Source organism: Embiotoca jacksoni, unplaced genomic scaffold, assembly GCF_022577435.1.
Source record: "Embiotoca jacksoni isolate LCO1_2020_lvr unplaced genomic scaffold, fEmbJac1.0.p SCAF_14, whole genome shotgun sequence".
In the NCBI taxonomy this organism is placed as follows: Eukaryota; Metazoa; Chordata; class Actinopteri; family Embiotocidae; genus Embiotoca; species Embiotoca jacksoni.
Window position 1 is genome coordinate 728424 of NW_027185274.1, and position 18374 is coordinate 746797.

Consider the following 18374-nt stretch of genomic DNA (forward strand, 5'->3'; position numbering starts at 1 on the left):
CACACTAGAGGGACTTTACCCATCTTGTTATTAAAGCGGAAAATTGAACTGGGGGTGAGGGGTGAGTGACTGTTATGACACTTTAACACTCAAAACCTCTAAAAGGTAAATGATTCACAGGTCGGGTCAGATGAGGTGAGAAGCCTCGGACGTTAAAATCTCTCTGAGTAATGATTAAAAAATGTATCCATCTTTTTTGTGTGCATACAGTGACACACACAAAGAAAGAGTCCTTTTGTGAGAATGACTCATAATTGTTCAGTGATGTGTGTGTGTGTGTGTGTGTGTGTGTGTGTGTGTGTGTGTGTGTGTGTGTGTGTGTGTGTGTGTGTGTGTGTGTGTGTGTGTGTGTGTTTTTTTTGTGGTTTATCATTACTTCAGTGAGTGGGACAAGTGTGGGCATGCACTTAAATAGATTTGACTGATCCAAGAAGCTGCTTTTAACATAATGCATTTTTTTTAAATATTATTTAACACTAAAAATCACTTTCTATCTTCTGTGCAAGGAGTTAGCCATTTTATCTGTTTCCCCCTCAGGTTCTACCCACATTTGCTTGAACTTTGAACATTGCTTGAACTTCTGGCTTGTTATTTATTAAAACATGTCGGTGTTAAAAAAAAAAAAATTTTAAAAAGGGGGAAATGTTGAAATTGCATAACAGTTTTGGTAACTTATATGTCCGACCTGAACTGTAAATGAGACAAATCATTTTTTTTTTTTTATTTTATTTTTTTTATGTTTCAAGCAGGTCTGTGTGGGTTCTGTTCAGTCACACAATAGCAAGGTGCTTCACAACTCCATGTGAGTCAAAAGCGTTTCCTTGAGAGGCAGTGAAAGTATTCACAGGTTGTACTGAAACTCATTTAATGAACACTACCTACACCTTCACACAAGTGAGGGCTTGTACAGTTTCCACTGTAGGAAGCAAAGCAAACCATGACTTGATACCCCCCCCCCCCTCACACACACACACACACACAGGTCATATTATATGCAGGTATAATGGTGCACACAATGTTCCTTTTAGGCATCAAAGCAGGTTATCACATTTGTTTGACTGATATCAGTCGTAACTTGCCTTTACTTGTGTGAATCTGTGGAGACAAACCTATTGTTCAATTACTAAATTTCCCCACTGTGGGATTAATAAAGTTTAAATCTAATCTAATATCACAGTGAACAGGGTCAGAGTTCACCAATGGAAAGACACACTGACAGCAGCTCCTCATCGACCTGCATAAGTAATAATAAAGTGTAAATACAAGGACATCAACATGATATGAAAAGCTTCCACAATGCACCTAGTAACACAGTAACGGACTCTCAGAGGGGCAGTCCTACCTGTGACAGGCCGTTTTCATTCTTATCCACTACCGTCACCTAGTGGTGAACTCTCGCAACTACAAATCGTCCTAACAAACATTTTGTAAGATGATATGGTTGGAATTGTTGCCTCACAGCGAAAAGGTTCCGGATTCAATTCCGGGCCGGGGCCTTTCTGTGCAGACTTAGCATGTTCCCCCTGTGCCTCCGTGGCTTCCTCCCACCATCCAAAAACATGCACCTCAGGTTAATTGGTGATTCTACAAATTGCCCTTAGGTGTGAATGAGCGCGTGGATGGTCTGTGTTTCCGTTTGTCTCTATGTGTTGGCCCTGGGATGGACTGGCGACCTGTCCAGGGTTTACCCTGCCTTCGCCCAAAGTGAGCTTTTGTGACCCTGTTCAAGATAAAGCGGGTATAGATGGCAATGGATGGAGCTGGAAACACTAGATGGAGCCAGAGGACTGGACATTCAAAACGCCACACAGCAGTTTCATTTAGAGCTTCATGAGAAGATGACGCAAGACAGGCTGAAAGTTCTCTTGCAGGAGCCAGTAGAGACATCATTTCACGGTGGAGATCCGTCACTACAGCCAGTCTGAAAAAGCAGTTCTGAGATGGATTAAAAAAACAGAGGTTTCAGCCACCAAAAAAATTAAAATTCAGCACTTTTTTTTTTTTTTTTTTTTTTCATTTTCAATCCCAGTTTGCATCATTAAATGCTAAGACCTCCATCCTCCTGTCGGTTTTACAATTCAGCACCTCTGGATCTAGTGTAAGGCTTCATATTATGGACTGTGTTGTTCTTGGCTGAGTGTGAAACACCTCAGGCAGAGCTGCCGTGAGGCGAGGCCAGCTTTCTTTACACAGTACAGGGAGAACATTCAGGGAGAACTCGGTGGTTTACATTGAATTTAAAAGAGAGGCTGACCAACTAAATACAACTTATAACAATGATGCAAGGGTAATATATATTTAATATACATTTGGGGTCAGTGAATTGATCAGATGATTTCTATGAGAGGCCTGTGAGGGGGCCATTTCATCAGTCAGTGGTACGAGTGTAAAAGCAGGCACATGTCTGGTTCCTTGTCTTCATTTGAGCGGATGGATGTACATTCTGACTATATTATATCGGGTGAAAGCTCCAGTAGTAATATTAAATGCTTGTATGCTTTGCACCGAACAATCTGGAGTATTAAACTTTAAGGAGGTAAATCCACAGTGTCAGAAATAACTGTATGAATCCTTGCATCCAGAGGTCATATATTATAAACAAACAAAAACATGATCAGGTAGAAAAGCACAGCTAAAGAGCTGAAGAACAAATTCACAAAATGATCTGAGATGTGGATGTTGGAGAGCAGGTGTGCGCTCAGAGTGAAACTGTGACGGTACTGATAGAGTATTTTTGTTACACTTTTTTTTTTTTTTTTTTTAATGAATTACATTATAAACAATTCATCCCCAAAAAACGGGCCTTTTTTTTGTTTACCACAAACTAAACACATCCGAGGACATGCAGGTTGACAGGTGACTCCCTAAATTCCCACTCCATACAGATTACTACGTCGTGACCCGGGAAACTTCACAGTTGTTTAATACGCCTGTAGCGGTGCAAAGTTTTGTGACGTCATCAGCATGTGACGGTCCCCGTTATTAAAAATACAATTGTTATTCACAAAAGACAGGTGTTATCTGAGAGCTATTGTCTTGCCTTCCATATAGCACCAAATCACAACATAGGTTATTTCATGGCACTTAACACATTAACGTCCTTACAGCAGAACTTTTACAGCATTATACAGAGAAACCCGACAATTCAACAATTCCCACATAAGCTAGGAGGGAAAAAAAACTCCTCTTTAAGGGAGAAAAACCTCCAACAGAGGGAAGAAAAACTCCCTCTGAACAGGAAGAAACCTCCGACAGAACCAGGCTCAGAGGTGGGCGGCCATCTGCCTCGACCGGTTGGGGCGAGAGGAGAGCAGAGAGAGAAAAGGACAGCATGGAGATACAAAACATGAACAAAAATTTAGACTCATTGAGACGGACTACATTTAGAGAGAAGAGCCACTCACCTGCTGTGAGAGGAGCAAGTATCCACAATCAACCCACTGAGAGGCCATATAAAAAGAGCAGCTGCCCATGTGCTCTCATTCACCCAGCTCAACAACAAATGCCTCCCCAACAACATGTATTCATTATTCTGAACTGGAACAAAGTGTTCTCCAGATTCTGCTCATCTTAATTAGGCTTCACTGCTCATTGTTGCAACATCACATACATTCACTTCTCCTCTGAAGGAGCTCACTGTCACGTTAACCCTGCCCTGAGATGTAAAGAGTGTTCGTGCCTCCAAACCATCTCATAGATTATCCAGGTCATTTCCTCTGTCAGGCACACCGCGGGCAGAATGCTGAGTGTGTCAATCACGATAAGCCTTTGGCTTTTATCTCACGGAGTCATCCAACGAAGGAACATTCACTATTAACAAATACATTTTCACATAACTCACTGAGCCCTTTCTCTGGCGCTGCGCTGCGGACAGAGTGATGTGAACGTCGCTTTAAAACAAACATAAAACAATGTAAACACAGTAAAAGAAATGTCAACACAACTTCTTCTTTTTTTTGTAAGTTATTTGCAGGCATACGACGGAGAATTACATTTCGGTTTCGTTGCACAGGTGTGGCTAACTCTTTCGGTTTAGGTACACGGAGACATAATTCAACTGAACCCGAACTTGCCATTAATTACTTTTCTTTTTTCAAAGTTTTGTTGTTTGTTCCCAGTCACATTGGTTAATCTTTTAACACATTATCTAAAGATTAAAACCATCCTCAACAGCTGGTTGAAAAGCTCTAAGACCCCTTTTCTGCTCTTTGGAATAAACTGCCCCTCATTCAAAATGGATCTACAAAATAATCTGCCCTCAACGAAACAGATTCCACATCGACACCAGATGACTACGAGCATCTGGTGGGACTGAGCGCTATTTCGACATTTACCTGCGAGCAGTGGGCGTGGCCCGCCAACCTCTGCGCAACAACCGGTGTCACGTTACTGCATTTAACGCACTGAGCTGCCCGCGCGTCGTGACCAGACGAACAGGTGAGGGGGACCCATCCCGTACTGGATCAGGTTCAAGTTACGACCAGCGACAGCAACTGTGTCACTATTTTGTTTTCAACTCTTCACCTCAGGAGTTGTACGAGATGAGAGGAAGGTACAAAAGAAGGGATTTGAGAGAAGGAAGCGGTGGGGCGGCTGGTCTCTCTCCTCTGGCAGCGGAAATCTCAGCGAGCTCCGCCGAGTCGGACGCACCTGTCCCCAGCGGGACCGTCCGCGGTGTGGGCGGCAGTAAGAAAGGTAGGGGTACTTCTCAGGGTCACGTGCTTTGCGGCCTCAGTAAGTCGTTGTCGCTCCTCAGTCCACACCTAGAAGATAAATGTTCAGTTTTGACAACAAATATTAGTTTTAGCTCATCTGTGATGCGCCAATCAGAAAAAAAAAAATGCTCTGTTTTAAAACTATTTGTAACCGTTTTAATATGGCAACACTTGATCCCGTTTTTATTTTTTATTTTTTTTTATCCCAATAGGGCTTTCACACCATCGGTGCTCAGGCCCGATTGTTACGCAAGGAATTATTTTTCTTTTCGTTCCTTATTCTTCTTAATAATGAATTGCTTCTTTTTTGGAGGCTTTATCATAGTCAAAAACTCATGAAAGTTGGTACACACATCTCTCCCGGTGAAAAATGTCGTATTTTAGTGGAATCGCAAGTGGGCGTGGCCAAATGGCTTGAGAAGGCGCGAGCGACCCATTTGGCCACGTCCACTCGTGACTCCACTAAAGAGATGCCCCGGCAGCTACATTTACGTACATGCACGAGATTCGGTGGACATGTGTATCACACCTAGACGTACAAAAAAGTTTCATTGCACCATGTCAACTCAACATGAAGTCCGCCATTTTGGGCGATTCGCACATGTTGTACTTTAACGAACTCCTACTAGGGATTTTGTCGGACCGACTTAACATTTTTTCTGCGCACTATTATCATGTTTGGGATTAAAAGTTGTTAAAATAATTTGTTTTTGCCGATGAGTGTTCCCGTGGCGTGGTGGCCATTTTGAGCATCTTGCCATGAAACTATAAGTTGCTGTAAATCTTATGTACATATTCCAATCTTCCTCAAACATTTGATAAAAGTCTGGCCCTGAAAACACCTGTATGACACCTACTGCTCATTCACTGCCATTATAGTCTGAATATCAGCATTTAGCCACTCTGAAGGGCGGTCCAGTCAGAGACCAGTGTGGTGTCGGTGAAGACTTTGAATTTAAGCATTTGTGGTAGCAACATGCGCAAATATCAAGGAATTGAAACCGAAGCAACGTCTAAACTTGAAACAAAAAAAAAATTCAGCAATGGTCATTTATTGACATGGCTTTGCACTCCGTTTACATTGGGTTGGCTTTCTGTTGTTTTAAAACTGGATGTCTTTTGGCGTAGCCTGAATATAAAAGTAGATGTTGTCTAAAAAGTGAAGCCAGTGCAGAACTGCCCATTGAAGGCCACGTGGAGCTGGTTCCAACAATACTCTCATTCAGAATAATTGTTTTATATTAATAATTTTTTTTCCCCACGAGTCATTATGGTGTCATTTGCTAAATTCATTCCTTCTGATCAGTTTTCTGGTGGTCCATCCGGAAATACTTCCATTATTATTTACACATCAGATCTAAAGGAGAGGTGTGTTTTGTGGCATGCTGGGTTTGATTGGGGTTTGATTGAGATTCTTGGTGCAGTCAAGTTGCTGACCTAGGCGGGCTAGCATTGTGTTCTTGGGCTCTCGGTCAGATGCCAGAAGGTTCAAGGCTGAACTTGCTGCAGGAGCATCGAATTACAAAAAAGTATTTACTGTGGAGGAGAAAAAGTATTTTTTAGGCGCGGTGATGCTAGAAATAGGACGGTCACATGAAGTGTTGCGGGGCTGCAAATCCACGCGTGCCAGCCGCACCCAGGGAAGTAACAGGAGCGAGGAAAAAACATTAACTCATGTTAATAACTGCATATGAGACAACAAGATAAATGTTCCTGTCATCTTAACCCCTGGTATTAGTGAACCAGGAACCAAAATTAACTTTGGGCACAAAGGCAAAACTTTGACTTGTTCCATGTAATGTTTGTAATAATGGGGAAAGCTGATTCTGTCTGTGTCGGCGTAATGTGATCCTGCCGCATTGGACTATCATCCATTGTTTTGTTTTTTTTGCAGGATCAAGATGTGCCATGTACGGCGGTGAGAAGGTCTACCTTGGAGTCCGTGTCAAAATGCCAGTAAGGGATCTACTGAAAAATATTCGTCTCTCTCAAGGCTGGGAACATCATGATCTGAAGGTACTTTGTTTTTTTTCTCTCTCTCTTTTTTGGGGGGAAAGAAAATAATAGCTGATATTGATTAAACATATTCATCAGATGCAAGATTTTTTTTTTAAATTCAGTCAAACTAGATACACATCAGTTACGGTGAAATCCCATTTGGTTTCTTTTTCTGCCCGTCCTGATGAATATGTTTATATGTATTGCATTGTTATTGTTTTTTTCCTCTGTTACTTCATGTCTAAATGAAATCAGGAAGTCCAAAGAGGTGAAACAAAAGTCACACGGGCTCACGAATGTGCCAAGTATTTGAAGGAGTTTTGGTAATCATTTAAAAAAAGTTAACACTTGTGGACATTTATGTAAAGTTTCTTAATTTTTTGCAACTCCCATACACTTTTCATGACAGTGGAACGATGGTAAATATCATATTTAGATAAGTTCGAAAATGTGTTGAAATCAGTTTCAGGTTTCAAAGTGCTGCCTCAAATGAAGTCAAGTGAAAATGACTTCCTCGGATGGAAGTGATTCATGACTGAAACCGTTCACATCGTCAGACGTTTCACAACGAATTAAACAGAAATCCTTTCAGCATTACTGACTCATTTGTTTTAGATGTTTTGTCCTCAGCCCTGATTTATTTTTTTCTTTTAAATTCAATATGTCTTTACTGAATGAAAATGCACAGAACCAGCCGGCCACTTAAACTGTGGGAATAATTCCCCTGACACTAAATTGACCACAGCACGGTTAAAAACTTAAAATAAAAAAAGTGTTGGTTAATTGTAAGATACAGTTGAATTCAAAGAGTTTTATTTTTTTTGCCAAACGGGTCTGTTTATCACGGGTACTCTGAATTACCTTGGAATTTGGAGTCTGTCCCATCAGTGCTTGAATTTATGTCGAAGTCACTGCTGTACAGTGTGACAGAAAGAGATCTAAAATGTGCCTTTTCGGTGCATTGGTGTAAAAATCTCGACTGTTATTTTTGCAAGAAAGGAATGTATTGTTAGATAGCAGCATTTACATTCATGTTTGAAGCATAAAGAAAACCACTCACGCTGATACATCTTCTTTTTCTTTCTTTTTCTTTCCACATCACACTGATGTGTGAATGCAGCAGAGATGCCGCAAAACCGGCAAAGGTCAGTAAAACCTAAATCTAATGCACTATATTAGGAGCTTCTGACTTCATGCTGTCAGGTGAATACAGAAGTTAAAAAAAACTCCAGTAAGAAACCAAAAATATAAGACACCAGCCTGCAGTATGCCAGCAAAACTCTGACTTCACTTTGAAGTCAAACATACTGTGCAGCACTCTCAGACTTAAACTTCACTTTCTCCTCCACAGGAGAAATTAAACGAGTCAAAACTCGCTCAAGACGCCAAGTCGTGAAGGTGAGTGTTGGAAACAACATCAAGCCCAGCTGCTCCCAGACGGTTCCAGACGGTTCCTCGAGCCCTGTGCAAAAACAACTTTATAATACGCCATAAATCACATGACATGTTGACGATCAGTTAGAATGACTCGAGCACAATAACTGTGACCGGTTTTCAGGCGCAACACCCCACGAAAAGCCTGGAGGAGCTGTCAATCATCGTTGAGGTGCTGGAGGAAGATCTCAGGACTGGAAACACCTCACACTCCCTGCCCCAAAATCTGATCTTCTCCGAACCTCCGGTGTCGCCTGAGCTGTCTTCAACTGGTAATGTCCAGGGAGCATATTCACATTTTTAAAATAGGGCGATACCACTGCCACAACTGCCGCAACACGTCCCCACATTATATCCCCCTAGGTGCGGGACACGGCAGCGATGAGTACGATGAAATGATCTCCAGCCCCGAGTCCGACATGAGCTACTCGCCAGGTACATCCGAGTACCGCCAGGCTTGGTCCCCTCAGGGCTTTGCGTACGACGGCAGCGGATACGTGGGAGAAGACGGCGAAGGAGGGAAGGAGCAGTTGGAGCCCTGGAATGCCGACGGCTCGGCTTTCTTCTGGACACAGCTGCAGAGAGAGGAGAGCCAGCTGAGCGAGATCTCCGACGCCGTCCTGCTGGCGCCCGACGAACGTGGCAGGACGTGAGTTGGGTGTCTTGCGTGGTCATGTAGAGCGTCCATCTGGTGAAGGGGAGCTCCAGCGACTGTGTTCCTCAGCATCTGTTTACGGGTTTACGGGCGTCGGAGTAATCATGTCTCAGGGATGTCACTTGAGTCAGTTCAAATTGAAGACTCGGTTGTTGTTTGCTTCAACTAGTCCATAGTGAGTTCAGTATTGCTGGAAGTGCAAGGCTACATCTGTGCTTTTTCAAAGTAAAGCCACAGACAGACCCCAAAGTTTGCCCTCGTTGATGCAGCAATTTAGCATTTTGGCTTTAATATAAACGTGATAAGGTCTGATTTCAGTTCTCTGTAGTGTCTGCTCACATGTCTTGTTTGCTGCGGTTGTGCTGCAGGCGACGCTGCGAAACCTTTTAATCTTAAATCTTTTTTTTTGTTTGTTTTGGCTTCTCTTTCCAGAGCTCTACATAAAGTGGCCTGTGTGGGAAAGAGAGCGTTGGGCTACGCCATCGGTAAAAGGATGGCCGCCCTCAACAGCCTGGACCTGAAGGACTCTGAAGGAATGGTGCAGTACACTGTCTTAATGGACTTTCTAGTTACTTTTATAGAAATCACTCATTTCAAAATTTTGTATTGATTATTGCCACCAAAGACCACGATTGCTATTTGACAGACAGCGGCTTAATTAAAAGGAGAAAGCGGTGGCATCGTGGAGACTCGTACCAAATAATGGGGCAATTTGTAGTTGAAGTGTAATGACGGGGATGCTTACGTGGCAGCAATTAAAAATTCTTAGCTTATTGCCTCATTGTCTTATCGCCCACCATTCACAGACCGCCCTCCTCTACGCGGCAAAGCACAACCACCACCTGATGGTGGCTGATCTGATCCGCTTGGGAGCCAACGTCAACGAGACGAACAGCTCGGGCAAGTCCTGCCTCCATCTCAGTGCCGAGAGCGGCTACATCAGAGTCCTGGAGGTGAGGTTTTCCTCCGATCTAAGCCAGGGGGTTATTTGGGTACCTTTGGTTTCTAGGTCAGGACGTTTCATCTGGTACATCCGATGGTAAATAAACAGCTCAGTGAAAAACTCTCCTAAAACCAACATACCAGGTTTTTGTTAGACACAACAACTGCACACATAGTTTGAATTAGTGTCATCTTTTCAAGTTGGGAGTTAAAAGCATTTCAACCTGCATCATGTGTTGACCATTTCACGGCTTTGTCTGTGCTGTACGGAACATGGAGGCTCAGTATCCCACACGCTATTCCGATTTAAATGTTAAAAGGTCGATGATGCTCCTGTCTGTTTATATTCTGTATATATGACTGTTTTCAGGGTAATTTCACTATATTTACTTTTAAGCTCATAATGTATCTTGGTCATTATAGGGGCTAACCATTCATGCTCCATCTTGTTTTGTTCGGGACAGTCTAGGCTATTCACATCTTTCATCATTTAATTTATAATATTTTGAGATTTTTTTTTTATTTTTATTTTTTTTTATATATATATAAGCCGTTATATCAAGGAAAAGAATAATTTTGACATGTATCTCACCATAAAATATTGTGAGTAGAGATATATTTTTATAGTTGTTTGGAGGAGATTGTTTTGAGTCAGGAAATATCTGAACCATGTTTGTGGGACATTGTATGACAGAAGTTGGAAAAGATATGTGCTCAGTGACTGACGGAAAACAAATGTCATGGATGAGTCCGCGGGGCCGGGGGCCCAAACCAGAGGCCCACTGAGGGCATACGTGCTAATAACTCAGCTGTAGGACCACAAATACTTTATTGTGTTTTTTTCTTCATGCGAAGTGGGATGTAATGTCGTCACACAGACGAGGCACCGACATTATCGGAAAGCTCAAATCTGTTATTTTAAAAACTTGCTGCGCTGTTTTACAGAGAATAAGAAGAGTGAATTTGAATGCACTTTGTTCTGAGAGTTAAACAGTAGTTGTGATTAGAAGTAGAGTAGGCATGCCAGGTGTTCACGGGCGAAGCTAAATGGAGACTGCCATCATGCTTCGCAGTAAATACTGCCTCTGAACCGTGTTTTTAACTTGTATGACACCATTCAGACGCACAGAGCAGATGTTGCTTCACAAGACGGCACTAATGTGTTTTTCCCCTCGCATACCTGCATCTTATCAGTGTTTTGGTGAATCACAGCACCGTGTCGAGACAGTCAAGAGCAATCGTTTTTGTTTGGTTTTTTTTCCACACCTTCTGAAACCATCCCTCCTTTTAGACCGTAGCTGTGACATGTGGGTTATCTTCTTTGTTGAAGTGTTTGTTAGTGAAGACCAGAACTTTAAAGGCGGGGCGTTGAGGTCTGCTTCCACCTCTCTCGTCTTTGAATAATAGTCGAATAATGTTTTTGTTTCAAATGCCCATCCCCGCTCACTGCATGGCAACAATACACTCTGACTACCTCCAGCTTCATAGTTTTTAAAATCATTGTCGCAGTTACGTTTCAAATCAAGAGGGTGTAAGTAAATCAAATGTTGTGCAGCCTCCACCAACCTCACAAAGGGCTGAAGTGTTGTTCACTTCAAACTACAGGCAACTTTCTAGTTTACAATTACCAGTCTGAGGAGAGTTTGCTCTGGTCTGTCACTTTGCAACACATTAGCCTCTGGTGTTTACCGCGTTAAAGCAATGAAAGCAAGAAGAGGAACTGATGTCGATCTTTAAAATATTTTCTCATATTTTTAACATCTGCTTTCTGACAGGTTCTCGAACGCGCAATGATGGAAGGTGTCTACGTTGATGTTGAAGCCACCGATAACTGCGGTGAGTACCGTGACCTTTTCAACCCTTGATGCTTCTTAATAAAAATTTGATTTATAGGCTTTTTTTTTTTTTTTTTTTTTTTTAAACAGAGCTTTACAAAGTGTCAAACAATCAATGTAAAACAATTATACATAAAGCAGAAATAAATAAAATGGAAAAATGAGATAAATTACTCCAAAGAGTTGGAAGTCACCTTTCATCTGCATACGAATAAATGTTACTTCACAATCACTCTGTCACATATGTTTATCTAAATCATTCTTGGCCACAAATGATCAATATGTCAAACGGTGAGATTTTAAATGAAAGCAAGTGGTATGAGACCAAAGTGACATCGAGCATCTGTGAGTCGTGAAACAGTCGACTGTCGGTCAGATTGATCCGCTATAAAGTTTCATCCTCATCTCCTGTTTGTTTCTGTCAGTTCCCGTTGTTCAGTTGTGTTTCGGTCTGATTAATAGTGGCTGTAGTGTGAACTGTAGTGTGTGTTTTCAGGGATGAGCGTCCTGCAGTGTGCTTCGCTGGCTCTGAAGTCCACTGTGCGTCAGCTGGAGTGCAGCAGATCCCCCGGTCCCACCAGACTCCACACACTGCGCCGGGAGCAGATGATGGACACCCTGGAGTGTCTGCTGCAGATGGGCAGCTACTTTCATACCATGGTTTGTCAGGAATTTGGATTTCAGACCTTTCGTTGTTTCACGATTAACACTGACTGCACTCTGGACACACTAATCATGAGACGAGCTGTGTTCCAAATGGCATGCTTGTGTACTAACGGTCTCTATTTTGAGTGCATCAGTGCGTTCATACTGTCAAGTACAGAAACACGCAGTTCACTACAAGCACCAGGATGATGCACTCAAATGCTCAAAAAAAGTTTGTGTGAGTGAGACACTGGACACTAAACGGTCGCCATCTTGGCTCCATTACAGCCACCGACATAAATAATTTTAAAATGAAGGGTCTGAGGAAGCTGCAGATCTTCCTGAACGACTCGCAAAATTGTTTCTTTTTCACTGCTGCTGCTGGACAGAAACCATCCGTGTTTATTGAGTGTTAAACAGAGGGCACAAAAAACACATTGATTTCCGGGTAATATAATTGCAGATATTTTGGCGGGTGATGTCTTCATCACTGGTTAGTGAGAAGTGAGAAGTGAAATCCTGTTACAACATCTCAAGGAGGTGATCCGTGTTCCTTTGTTTGAACAAATGATTAGTCATTGTGAACTTAGGAAATGAAACGTACACGCAGTCTGTTTAGACACCGACACTTCAGGTGTGGATCCTCCCTGATCCCTTCCTTTTAAAAGTCTGTTTTTAAAGTATCACACAGAGACATTTGTACTCACCACCAGGGCTTTCCCGTTTCTGAATAAAGAAAATAAGTATACTCGATGCCAGAGGTGTTCCTGTCAGGAGGGAAACGACAGCAGGATACAATGACATTAGCTGTTAGCTGTTGATCCCCAGAGGAGGGAAACTACTGAACAGACTGTAGGTCAACCAAATCCAACATCTCCTGTGTGTTTTTGCAGTTGTTTCTCTCGTTTTTCATCCGTCTACTAATTCTCAGTAGTGTGTAGAGCTTTGCAGCCTGACTGGACTTTTACCAAACACTAGAGCCACATTTCCACTAGTTGTACCACCTGGACTCGACTCGCTTTGGTTATCAGGTACTTTTCTGGATTTCCACTGCAGACAGAACCTCCTCAAGTCACATGAAACTGCTATGACGTCGTCTTGAAAATCAACAACAACAATACAACATCCCACAGAACAACATTTTTAGTGAAGTCAGTTCATTCATACAAGCAGGACAGAGCTTTGCTCCGAACATGCTTCCACTTCACTGTTTTTAGGTGGGCGGGGCTTCAGCAAACACAAGTCGGTGTGGGAACAGAGTCGGGTTTCGTTCAAACACTTAAGTGGGTGTAAAACCTGAAAGATTTGATCTACCTGCAACGAGCTGCTTCCAGTGATGGAGGGACAGGGCACAAAGAAGAGGGAGAGTCCATGTCACTGTGGCAGTTTGTGGTCTGCAGTGTTTTAATGACACCTTTTGGAACCTCGACGTAGGTGAAAAGAAAATTGTACCAGATATCAGATACCATCCACAGACAATGGAAAACCAACGCGAAATGAGTAGAGTTGAGCCAGTGCTGGAACTGTTAATGGAAAAGGCTCTTGAGTCTTCATCTATGTTTATTCACTGAACGCTGGTTCAAATGGTCTCATTCCTCAAAAAGACCTCGGCTGCAGAAACCTGCTGCACCATCGTCAACATTTAGGAATACGTGCCATCTCATTTTCTGCATTTCTGTGTTATGTGAATTTCTTTTAAGCATTTGATCCAGACTTCTGACCACTAACTATTTTGTTCTTCTTCCTCAGACGAGCCGGAGTATGCTGCCCAGACTCGGCTGAGCAGATCCGCCCGGCAGGGCGTTTTCAGACCCAACAGTAATGTTTTGAGTTGGTGCGGGCTTGAATTTGTCGTGGAGAGTCTTCTCTCTCTCTAAGCATGAGTTCAGGCCCGCTATGTAAAGCATCTGATGTTCTGTGTGTGGTAAAAACGCCTGACTTGCAATCACGTGTTTATTATAACCTGCACAGAAATGCCAGTTGCCCATTAGCTGGTTTCTATGAAACTTCCATTGTTTGTTACGATGTAGTAACAAGTTGTCCTTGATTAGTGTGTCCCTGGAGATTCAACGTAAATCTATGACAGCGTTTCAGAGAGACGCGAGTGTGACGAGTCTTTTTCTCAACAGCTCTGATCTTTTTAAAAAGCCCAGAGAGTTTCCAGCAGGGAGGGAAAGTCCTCATTACCGTACGACATGTTAAGAAATCCTCCAAACAGAGGGTTTGAGTTTATAGACATCTGTGATTACGATAATAACAAGGCTGATAAAGTTGTTGTCTTTACATTGTTGTTTCATTGTTTCCCTTCCTGCTGGAATCCAGCCGGAGATATTTCATAGAATTTACATGTTGGATCTCTAAAGGACGTTTGTACCAGAGGACGTTACGTTGTAATAAGTATTCTTTGGTGGTGGGGAGTAAATACAGTAATATTTAGTTGCATGACTCAGCCCATTTACAAACACACTGTAGCCTTCAATCTTAACTTGTAAAACGTTTGGGCTGCACTTGGTAAAATGTGATGTAACACTGTTATTTCATGAATCGCTACGTCGTATTTTGAGAGATTCTATCGTTTGATTATGTTCTTGGTGAAAGTTAGAGATGATCAGGTTAATATCTTTTTGGAGAGCCGTCGAAGTGAGTTCAGTGAAGCTCAAAGATGATGCAGATGAAAACACGGCAGCGCAGTGAGCTTGTATTTAGTCGTGCAGAAATAGATGGACGAGTAGTTCGCTCACTGACTGAAGTTGAAAACCAACAAACTTTAGATCATTGCCTGTTTTGGGGCGTTTTTCTCTCTGATAAAACTGGTTAACAACAGGTAAATCTTGGATGTATTAGTGGCTGGCCAGCTGGTTAACAAGACACGGTGAAAATAATGTTGGAGTCGTAAGAAGGAATGTTTTTCAACTTACTCTGCACTCAGTCGTTGTGCTGAGTCAGACAACTCTTTGCTGAACAGAGATGGAGCTACGTGTCGGCCTCCCTGTGTTGCCATACATGTCAAACATGTTTAAACTCTGTTTTCTTTTTTATGGAGGGTGTCGGGACATAGTGCTGCACTGCATCTAATATAATATATCTTTATGGCATTTATCATGTATTATATACTGTGAACCAGTTCAAAGCATGTGAAAAGCATGTGCTACTTTTCTCGGGAATTCTCTCTTTTTATTCCCAAATATTTGGAATTAGTTTTCTAGTCGACATGCCAACACTGGATCACTTTTGTATTTTATGTCATAAAAGAGAAAGTCAATGGAAAATGCTTTTAAAGATTAAGAATATACTTTAAGTGAGTATTCTGACAGTTGCATGTAAAATAGAAAATAATCATTACATGCAGGGTATTTATGGGTAATAATATGGGTAATTTAGTTGATTACACTACTTTTTTTCTTTAGGAACATGAATAATCAAATCATTGCATAACACATTACTATGAGAAAAGGTTGGTGTATATCTGCACTTTATAATAATCAAAACTGATAATCAAGGCTATTAAGTGATTCCTTGTAAGGAGTTACTGAGGAGTTATTCCAGGTTTTGGGGGATTTTGAGTAATGCAGATTGTTTTGGTTGTGGTAAAGTTGTCTGATGTCATAGTTTCAGTTACAGATTTCTCAAAAAATAAACGTGTCACGACATTTCATCACATCAGTCAAAAGAAGCTCCAGTTGCAAAACCGGTTGAAGCAGGTGTGTACTCGATAACCCCAGTGAGATACTGCAGATAGTAATATTGAGTCAGTGTAATGCGGTGTTATTCCACAATAAGTGTGAACTGTAAAACACTCGATCGATCGATATTCAAATATATATTATATATAGATATATATATATATCTATATATATATATATATTGTGGAAACTCTTCATATAAATCTCAATCTCAGTTTTGTTCTAATTGATTTTCAACTTTTTTCAATTCATTAAGTTTTCTCTGCTCGAATGCCAAAGCTTTGAGGAAACAATAATGTCAAATATAAGAAAAAAAAAGACATGTATTAAATGAAATTACACACAATTGTAACATCATAAACATCCATATACAATGTTTATATGTGTTTCCATGAGCTCTTTGTATAACATGTGCATTGTTTTGTAATCCATTATTATTCAGAGTGCTGTATTGGTTGTGATTAGCACAGTTTGTGCTTCTGTAACAGCATATGCAATCTCATCTTAAATAATTCAATAAACATGTGGGTTCAGTAAACATTGTTTTCATCTTTCATTGCATCAAGGATCTCAATAGTATTCAAGGATGATTTCAGTTTGGATTGAACAATTTTCTATTATTTTTTTTTAAATAAATGTAAATTTTCCGCAATTGAGCTGGTTTAAACATTGAACGGCATCGTTATGAGTTGGGATCAGAGGCTGCCAACAGCCTGCTTCAAACATGGAGGGACGTGCCAGAAACTCGGCAAGAAATATTGACTTGCATAATAGAGCTAATTATATCACGTGAAACCTTTCTGATATGGAAGAGCACAACATGGTGTGCAGTTAGAATTGATTAAAGGTCTCCTGGCTGCAGCGGGCAGTCAGAGAAACACGGAACACTCGTGTCATGTTTTAAATGTTTTTCAGTGGAAAACACTTCACGAGAGAGGGGAAGATTAAGGACTGAAGTTTAGATCTGTGAGAATGTTTACTGATTAGACAAATATTTAGCCCTAGCCTTTTTGGATGCTGTTTGGAAATGATACAGATTTATTTTGTGTTTTTTATGTAAAAAGAACAATTGGTGCAAAAACCTTTTGTTTTGGAAAAGGGTCAGACTTTTATACCCTTTGGTGTCAAAAGACAAGAAACTGACACCTTTAGAGTCTTAAATTAAATCACACTGACGTGAACACCACAACCTCCCTCAGCATGTTAACAGAATAATCACAACATCAGTGGAATGTGACCAAATACATTTACAAAAGTACTGAAGTAAATATGTGCTGTTTGTGATTTTATTCACCTTTAAACTTCCACTCCACTAAATCTGACAGATAAATGTTGTACTTTTTACCCCGCAACAGCTTCAGTTACTACTTCACTACACGTATCTTCAACTTTGCTCAGTTTGAATCTTAATTTTTTTCTGACTAACTGAAAGGATCAGATGTTCTCTTTACAGGCTGAAAGGCTCAATCTCTTCCTTCTAAGCAAAACAAACTATTTTAAACACCAACATGCATTTTCTATAAAATGAGTTGTTTTTTTGAGCCTGTTGACTTTTTAGACACACGTTGTTCTTACAAAACAGAAATGATACAAACGTGATGATCTTATAGAATATGATGCATTGCTGGGTTAAACTAACAAACACTATGTGATGTAGTTCAAATGAGGTCAACCTTAAATAAGTCAATAAGCAGTCAAATATACATTAATTCAACAGTAATATTAATGAAAAAACATCCTATATAACAATAAAACAGTGGCATTTACTGTATAGTATGTAATTGTACTTTTGATCCTTTAAGTACAATTTTCTGATATAAGTCACAAACTTTAGAATTTTGGATGCAGGACTTTAACTTGTCGTGAAGTATTTTCACAGTGTGGTATCAGTACTTTTACTTCAGTAAAGGACCTGATTATATTTCTACCACCCTGCAGAAAATATTGATCTACATTTGTTATTACAATAACACTAAAGACAAACCTTTCAAGCGTGAGTGTTTAATTTGACTTGATAGAATGGTAAATGGTCTTCACTTACATGGCTTTATCACCTTAGCAGTCTCAAAGCACTTTTACACATGCCCGCAGTTCTGGATCACTGGACTCCAAACCAAAATATTCACATAATCTGTTTTCCTCTTGTGACACACAGATAGGCCGCAGGATTCATAATACCTGGAAGAAAGAAAGAAATGGATACTGGAGGAACAAGTCCTGCCAAACCACATTTACCTCCTGTAATTATCAAACTATTCACTTCGACAAAGATGTCAGAGCCATAAACTATATAAATTGGTTTCTTCAACAGAAGAAGAATGGAAGGAGGTGCACGATGTTTGTATTGTTCCCCTGAGGGGTAAATAGTCCTCTGTTCTTTATCTTGAACTCTGTGACGTTCCCATGAGCTCTGAGGTGTTTGACCTTATGGCAACTGCATTCACAATGCTAGTCATATACCCTGTCC

At 40.9% G+C, this 18374-nt stretch overlaps 1 protein-coding gene across 2 annotated transcripts; it reads left to right on the forward strand.

Annotated features, from left to right (window-relative positions):
* Positions 1 to 4449: 4449 nt before the first annotated feature.
* Positions 4450 to 16433, forward strand: LOC138196871 (uncharacterized). Of its 2 annotated transcripts, none has more exons than XM_069147262.1 (11): positions 4450 to 4695; positions 6610 to 6731; positions 7834 to 7858; positions 8065 to 8111; positions 8272 to 8419; positions 8511 to 8796; positions 9235 to 9340; positions 9609 to 9755; positions 11520 to 11580; positions 12076 to 12239; positions 13974 to 16433. In XM_069147262.1, the coding sequence occupies exons 1-11, from the start codon at positions 4542 to 4544 to the stop codon at positions 14004 to 14006; spliced, it is 1293 nt and encodes a 430-aa protein (XP_069003363.1). In that variant the 5' UTR covers positions 4450 to 4541; the 3' UTR covers positions 14007 to 16433. The 2 variants fall into 2 exon arrangements, with proteins under 2 accessions (XP_069003363.1, XP_069003364.1); XM_069147263.1 differs by having other exon boundaries at positions 7837 to 7858.
* Positions 16434 to 18374: the final 1941 nt, after the last annotated feature.

What these genes read in the sequence shown, in the direction of transcription:
- LOC138196871 (XM_069147262.1), top strand. Translation starts at nt 4,542, where the DNA reads ATGAGAGGAAGGTACAAAAGAAGGGATTTGAGAGAAGGAAGCGGTGGG. An exon ending in TGTGGGCGGCAGTAAGAAAG is followed by an intron (nt 4,696 to 6,609) that starts GTAGGGGTACTT and finishes TTTTTTTTGCAG; the next exon opens with GATCAAGATGTGCCATGTAC. An exon ending in GCCTGAGCTGTCTTCAACTG is followed by an intron (nt 8,420 to 8,510) that starts GTAATGTCCAGG and finishes ATATCCCCCTAG; the next exon opens with GTGCGGGACACGGCAGCGAT.